The following is a 7,916-nucleotide window of genomic DNA, read 5'->3' on the forward strand; positions in this document are numbered from 1 at the left end:
AATATTCAAAAACATATTTATTTAGATTGTTCATGTGAACAAAAAAACCACATCCTACAATTTAGACCATCCAACCCATTTTTGAAGTGAAAGGAGTTCCAAATGTAACAAATTAAAATAAATCAACTCCAGCAGTACAGATGTTACAAATTAAGAAAAAACAAAGAATGCGTTGATGACACACGTAAACGACATTTCTGAAGAAACACTGGAGATATAAAGGTAGCACACTCTGGTTAATAATGCACAGAAATCTTATTTTGAAGTATACAAGTCGGCACAATGTTTAGAGAAATTTCAGGAACACCTTGTAAGTTCACAAGGAACCGTAAATGTTGGATGGGCAGTTGTCTTACAAGCAACATAACAAATCAAAATGAACAGGTACATGAAGCAAAGTTTGCAGGAGCGCCTCTTCCATCGCAGTCACATTTTGTAGTGAACATGTGCCAAAATGAACAAACATATATTATTGAGAAAATAGATAAATAGGGCATCCTAGTAGTTCGATGTAGTTTCTGGTCGGATATTAAACACACAGTATGCATGACAGTTTCTGGTCGGCTCCTCGTCGCCATGCCGAGTGGAGGCCGGTGGTGGTGAATTTTCTTGGGAGAGATGGGAACGGGATCCAGAAGGTTGAGGTGATGGACGTGTCAATCTGTTTCCTAATATAATGAGATTGTGATTAGTTTTCTAATAAAATGCGATTGTGATTAGTTTCCTAATAAGACATGATCGTGATTATAGTTTCCTAATTGATCAGACGTGGAGTTTCATATTTTTCTCTACGGTGAAGCACGGTCAGTCAATGTAAATTGTTAAATACACAAAGAGAATGGATTAGATTAAGGACAGCGGTTAGATTGAGTTTAGTAGGCCTAATCATAGGGTGACAATGGATCCGTGTACGTTTTGTGTGGTGTGTTTAAAAAAGTTCATGTTTACTCTTTTATTAGTAGTGGAGATGAACATGTGCCAAAATGAACCAACGTATATTATTGAGAAAATAGATAAACAGGGCATCCTAGTAGTTCGATGTAGTTTCTGGTCGGATATTAAACACACAGTATGCATGACAGTTTCTGGTCGGCTCCTCGTCGCCATGCCGAGTGGAGGCCGGTGGTGGTGAATTTTCTTGGGAGAGATGGGATCGGGATCTAGAAGGTTGAGGTGATGGACGTGTCAATCTGTTTCCTAATATAATGAGATTGTGATTAGTTTTCTAATAAAATGCGATCGTGATTAGTTTCCTAATAAGACATGATCGTGATTATAGTTTCCTAATTGATCAGACGTGGAGTTTCATATTTTTCTCTACGATGAAGCACGGTCAGTCAATGTAAATTGTTAAGTACACAAAGAAAATGGATTAGATTAAGGACTGCAGTTAGATTGAGTTTAGTGGGCCTAATCATACGGTGATAATGGATCCGTGTACGTTTTGTGTGGTGTGTTTAAAAAAGTTCATGCTTGCTCTTTTATTAGTAGTAGAGATTAGATTAAGTTTAGTGGGCCTAATCATACGGTGACAATAGATCCGTGTACGTTTTGTGTGGTGTGTTTAAAAAAGTTCATGTTTACTCTTTTATTAGTAGTAGAGATGAACATGTGCCAAAATGAACAAACGTATATTATTGAGAAAATAGATAAACAGGGTATCCTAGTAGTTTGATGTAGTTTCTGGTCGGATATTAAACACACAGTATGCATGACAGTTTCTGGTCGGCTCCTCGTCGTCATGCCGAGTGGAGGCCGGTGGTGGTGAATTTTCTTGGGAGAGATGGGATCGGGATCCAGAAGGTTGAGGTGATGGACGTGTCAATCTGTTTCCTAATATAATGAGATTGTGATTAGTTTTCTAATAAAATGCGATCGTGTATTAGTTCCCTAATAAGATATGATCGTGATTATAGTTTTCTAATTGATCAGACGTGAAGTTTCATATTTTTCTCTACGGTGAAACAAGGTCAGTCAATGTAAATTATTAAGTACACAAAGAGAATGGATTAAATTAAGGACAACAGTTAGATTGAATTTAGTGGACTTAATCATACAGTGATAATGGATCCGTGTACGTTTTGTGTGGTGTGTTTAAAAAAGTTCATGTTTGCTTTTTTATTAGTAGTAGAGAAGAGAAACAAATATGTGTTTTTTCACCTTGATAGCTGATACGTTGCCCTGTTGGCACACGCACACTTAAATTAAGACCGACCGCATAAAAGAACGATCACATTTGATGATTCGATTTGCTGCGAGCACACAACAGCAGACGGACGAATCATAGGAAGACGTGGAGCGTGGTGTTCATCTTGGCGTCGGCGAGGGCGCGGTGGAGGCGCTCCGTGGGGTGGATGGCGTCCCAGAAGGCGAACTTGCCGGCGTCCGCGCACGTCAGCGGGGTCCGCGCGTTGCACAGATACCCCATCTCGAACCGCCCCGTGGCGCCGCAGCACCCGGCCTCCACGTTCTCCAGCCCGTACGCCGCGGGGTGCGCGAGCGCGTCGCTGACGGGGCCGTACACGTCGCCGTAGACGATCCTCGCGCCGCCCAGCTCGCCATTGAGCCGGTCGATCACCGCGCGGAGGCCGGCGTTGTAGTCCTCCGCGACGGCGTTGTACTCCTCGGTGCACGCGCCGCCCAAGGCGCGCTCCATCGGGAGGCAGCCCATGGGCGGCATCCCGTTTAGGTCGACCTTGCGCGCGCCGAGCGCGTGCAGCGCGCGCACGAACGACTCCGCGACGCCGAGCACGTAGCCGCCGTACGCCGCCGCCGTGGGGTACTTGGCCGCGTTACCGTGTGGCACGGCGTAGTAGTTCTCCAGGAAGTCGTTGGTGCCCATGCTGACGAGGTAGAGCGCCTCCGTGAGCGTCTCCTGCGCCTTCTCTTCTCCCTGGAAGCTCCTCAGCTTGGCCGCGTACTCCTTGAAGTAATCCAGTTCCTTCCAAATCGTGAGCACGGACTGCAAGTTTCACGACTTCACGTGAGCCAAGAGCATATACGAATGCTTAATTACGGTCCTCTTGGCGATGGCCTACCATAAGATCAGACGTGGCATTGTCGTATCCGGCGCCGGCGGAGGCGAAGCATGCGCCTGAGGCGAGGCTGCTCATGTTGGCGCTCGGGTCGAGGTAGGGCGGCACCAGCGGCGGCAGGCCGAACGCCTCGGAGATGAAGTCCACGGTGAGACGGCCGTTGGAGAAGCGGCCAGTGGGTTGGCCATTGCCCAGACGGAGGTCGCGGCCGTAGGGCGCGAAGTCGCTCCTGACGACCGTGGAGATGTAGTTGTTGTTTCCCGTGTCGACGGTGGAGTCGCCGAACACGAGGAGCGCCGGGACCTTGGCCGCCACCGGCTCGCCCGAGAGGATGCACAGCTGCAGGACGATGATAGGCGCATAACGTCGCATGGACATGTTTGTGTACCACATATATTTTCGTTGCGGATTCTTCCCCTGCAGATTCGTGGCCTTTTCATCGATGGCCATTTGTGCCTTTCTCGCAGTGGGCGAGCTACTGGAGACTGAGCTATGCTCCGAGTCACAACTGCTGCTAGTTTAACGCATCGAAGCTTCCATTTGTCTGTTTTACCGGGCAAAAAAAAGTGGAAATCCCCGCAAAAAAAATAATACGTGGAAGTGAAAAATGGAGCCTGTCAGGATGCAGCGTCACGATGCTATAATCTCTCCCTTCCGGTTTATAGGGCTTAAATCTCAAATCTCATCAACCAAGGCATTTTGTGAGTGGAGGAATGTATCTCATACTTTACAAAACTACCTCAATTAAACTCATGCATTAATTTGGATTAATTATAGTGCATGCATGCTTGGCCACTAGATGAGTAGGAACATTGCATGCATTGGTGTGTCCCTTTTTAATTCTTGCATACAAAGATTTAATACGCATTGGAAACTAAAAATGAAATGGAGATGAGCCCTTTAAATTGGAAAAACAAAAAAGTTGAGATACTCCACTTATAAACCGAAAAAAAAAGAGTAGGACATATCCTGTTCAAGTAGGGTCATGATTGGTTGGAGAGAGCTCGCTATTTATGTCGGTTAAACATTCCGTAACTCTGGATGTGGTTCTAATTATGATTGGAGAGAGCTCTCCATGTGAACATTCCGTGAATTCAAATCTTTGTGTTGGGGTCGGGCTTTTCTATTTTTTTTTACAGGAAACATGCTTTTATTGATCAATCATCAGGTTTACAGAAATCACATTTACATCATGCGAGTTAATAAGCCACAGATGGCGACCCTCTTACAAGTTCAAAGTTCAAACCATGTTTCGCTAAATTGTGCGCCTCCATATTGGAGAGACGCCCTTCATGAGCAAAGGATCAGGTCCCAAAATCAATCATCGTCCTGTTGATCACCATGACCACTGAACTAATGGGTCCTACAGTATCTTTGTTGATATCAGTAACTGACTTACAATCCAAAGCGATCTTTATCCGCTGAAGCATGAGGTGTTTTGCCAGGCAAGTAATTCACGACAAGCCAAAGCTTCAAGAGTAGCCGGCTCAACCATCCCAAAAAAGGACCAAAGCAGAAGAACTTAAATAAACTATCGTACCTTCACGGCAAACTGCATTGACCGACCTTGTCTTTCTACTTCTGCTCACTGCACCATCGACGTTAACTTTTACAATGCCACAAGGAGGTGAAATCCAAGCTCTCACCTGAGTTGCATGCATGATCCTAGTTGGTGCCTGATTTTTCACAGGGTTTGCAAGCTCAAGATCTGATAGAAATCTCGTGATGAACATGTCTGTAGACATTGGACCTTTAGTGTTCGTCTTCATGAATCAATTTACGACACACTGACCAGATTGTTCGTAGAGTTACATCCGTTTGGTGAATTCCACATGTGTTAAAAATTCCATCATAGAGAAAATCCAGTTTCTCACATCAGGTTCCGCTAAGGACAGCATGTGATCAATAAGCTCTGAATCAGATAAAGCCCACGCACAACGTGCCATAGTGCATAATATTAATGAATGCATCCAAAAATCCTCCCTCCCACAGATCGCACAGCAAAAAGTAATGGACATGTTTCTGTGATGCACCACATCAGTTGTAGGTAATGAACATTGTGCTAACTGCGAGAGGAAAACCTTGACCTTTGATGGCACATTTCACGTTCCATAGTTTACTCCATGACTTATGCTCCTTTCGACTGTTGGAAATATGAGCAAATTACTGCGAGATTTAATCCAAATAAACAGAAGATAAATCATGACCACGGCAGCAGAGATTAAACTAATCATGCGAACTAGCATAGCAGATGAACATATCACATCTAGGGCACATACTAGAAGTATGAATTCTACCACGATCTCGAACAGGAAGGATAGAATCACATACGATGCAGCGGGTGCAGCACCGCCAGCGTTGACGTTGTCGCCCATGTCGTCGAGGACGAGGTTGCCGAGGTCGGGGAAGAAGTCGTCGCTGCCAGTAGTCGCGCGAGTGCGCTCCCCAAAAATCTGATCGTCCCTCTCCCGTACAGGATCACGAGAGGCGGGGTTCCGGAGGCCTGCTGTCCCTTCTCGCGGTGCACGCCGGAAGGAGGGATGGAGAAGATTTACTTGGCGGCGCAATGATCTGGAACGGTGGTGAGAAATCATACGAAGCGGCGGCGGCTAGGGTAGACGTCTGCCTGACTATATAGTGCGGGCCGGGTAGGTCGTGGGAGTAAACCCCACGTCTGAGTCGTCACGATCCAAAAGAATCGAAAACGGTTCAGTAATTAACGCGTCCGCTAATTATTAATTAATGACTCATTAATTTTCCTATGCAGCAAAAATATAGACAACGTGCATAGCTCTGTCCTCGGCTCAGCTCAATCCCGCAACCAGCGGCGCGGCGCGTCGTGACGAGGCGTGGCGTGGCGTGGCGAGGCGAGCGAGGAGGAGGAGCGCGTGTGTAGGTCTCCTCTTCTCATACTCATACAAGTGGTAGAAGAGCTCACCTTATAAAAAGGTGCAACTCTCTCTCAACTTCCGGGGTGGGACTAAACTTTAGCCTCACTCACTCCACTCACATGTGTGCATGAATGGGCCAAGAGAATTTCAGAATTTTAGTTGGGCTTTGGTCCAAAGGCCTACTGGCAAAATTCCAACAATCCCCCACAAAGTCTCATTGGCACATCTCATCATTTAGTTCCAAAACATTGTTTTATATATCGGTGCTTAGTGGAGACTGTGAAGTTGAACTTCCACTTAGAAATTTATGCTACACTAGATCACAACTTGAATAGTGGACTATGCCTTGAACTACAAGTTTTCTGTGAAACTAGTTTCACACAAATTCTTGACCGATACTGGGCTGCCGCAAGGCTTCCCCGCGGGTGGAGCGTATACGTCATACTCCAGGGCCTTTCATGAATTTATTAGAGAACATCCAATTCTCACAGACTGCGACGTTAATAGTCAAATTCATATAGGTGTGTTCCTCAGAAGATGTTCTGCAGGACAACATCTCTGCTTACCCGAATAAGCCACTTGGAACACATTAAGATAAGTATCAACCTGCCATGCAGATCAGGAGAGTATTGCACCTTTACGGAGTGGGATAATTAATATAGGGATACTCTCCTTCCAGCTAACCAACAGCTTGTCTCCCACTTCTACTTCATGGAATCTCCGATCACATAGAGTGGTTTACCACTATGGACAACTCATGCGGTGGGTCTCAAACCCATCTCCATCGATGCATTATCTATCACATTACGTGATAGACCCTTTGTGAAGGGATCTGCCAAGTTTTTCGACGTTTGGATATAATCCAACGTAATAACTCCGGAGTTCCTCAATTTTCTGACAGATTTTAGTCTCCTCTTCACATGCCTTGAGGACTTCATATTGTCCTTAGAACTGTTTATCTTGACGATCACAGTTTGATTATCACAGTTCATCAGGATAGGGGTATTGGTTTTTCAACCATAGGTAAGTCCATCAAGAGTTCACGAAGCCACTCTGCTTCAACAGTGGCAGTGTCTAATGCTGTGAGTTCTGCTTCCATAGTTGACCTCGTTAAGATGGTCTGCTTGCAAGACTTCCAGGAAACAGCGCCACCAGCAAGTGTAAAAACATAACCACTTGTGGCCTTAATCTCATGAGCATCAGATATCCAGTTTGTGTCACTATAACCCTCCAATACCCTTGGATACCCGGTGTAGTGAATCTCATAGCTCGCGGTGTCTTTCAAATAGCGCATAACTCTCTCAAGCGCATGCCAATGATCATCTCCCGATTTTGACACAAACTGACTCAGCTTGCTCACATCAAAAGAGATGTCAGGACTCGTGGCACTCGCCAAATACATAAGCGAGCCAATAATCTGAGAATACCTTAGTTGATCTCTAGCAATCCGTCGATTCTTTCGAAGCAACACACTAGCATCATATGGAGTTGGAGAAGGCATGCAGTCGCTATACCCAAAACGACTCAAGACCTTTTCCACATAATGAGACTGAAGCAGTGTGATCCCACTATTCTCATCTCTCAACAGCTTGATGTTTAAGATAACATCAGCTACTCCTAGATCCTTCATCTCAAAACAGCGAGATAAGAAATCCTTAACCTCCTTGATTAAATCAAGTTTGGTTCCAAAGATCAATATGTCGTTGACATACAGACAAAGAATAACTCCTTCGCCCCACCATAGCGATAGTACACGCACTTGTCACCATCGTTTACTACAAAGCCGGCAGCAGTTAATGTTCTTTCGAACTTCTCATGCCACTCCTTAGGAGCTTTTTTAAGGCCATATAAAGACTTTAATAACTTGCACACCTTTCCTTCTTGACCAGGTACTACAAAACCATCTGGCTGATCCATGTAAATTTCCTCCTTCAACTCTCCATTGAGGAAAGCCGTCTTAACGTCCATTTGATGAACGAGAAGACCATGT

The 7,916-nt window shown here is 45.2% G+C and overlaps 1 protein-coding gene across 2 annotated transcripts; it reads right to left on the minus strand.

The window, feature by feature from the left end:
• Window positions 1–2,134: 2,134 nt before the first annotated feature.
• LOC125515691 (GDSL esterase/lipase At2g04570-like) lies at window positions 2,135–3,431 on the minus strand. Of its 2 annotated transcripts, none has more exons than XM_048681209.1 (2): window positions 3,039–3,431; window positions 2,135–2,941 (listed from the first exon to the last, which is right to left on the minus strand). In XM_048681209.1, the coding sequence occupies exons 1-2, from the start codon at window positions 3,426–3,428 to the stop codon at window positions 2,282–2,284; spliced, it is 1,050 nt and encodes a 349-aa protein (XP_048537166.1). In that variant the 5' UTR covers window positions 3,429–3,431; the 3' UTR covers window positions 2,135–2,281. The 2 variants fall into 2 exon arrangements, with proteins under 2 accessions (XP_048537166.1, XP_048537165.1); XM_048681208.1 differs by having other exon boundaries at window positions 2,135–2,962.
• Between the last annotated feature and the right edge of the window lie 4,485 nt (window positions 3,432–7,916).

The sequence above is a fragment of the Triticum urartu genome, chromosome 6 (assembly GCF_003073215.2).
Source record: "Triticum urartu cultivar G1812 chromosome 6, Tu2.1, whole genome shotgun sequence".
NCBI lineage: Eukaryota > Viridiplantae > Streptophyta > Magnoliopsida > Poales > Poaceae > Triticum > Triticum urartu.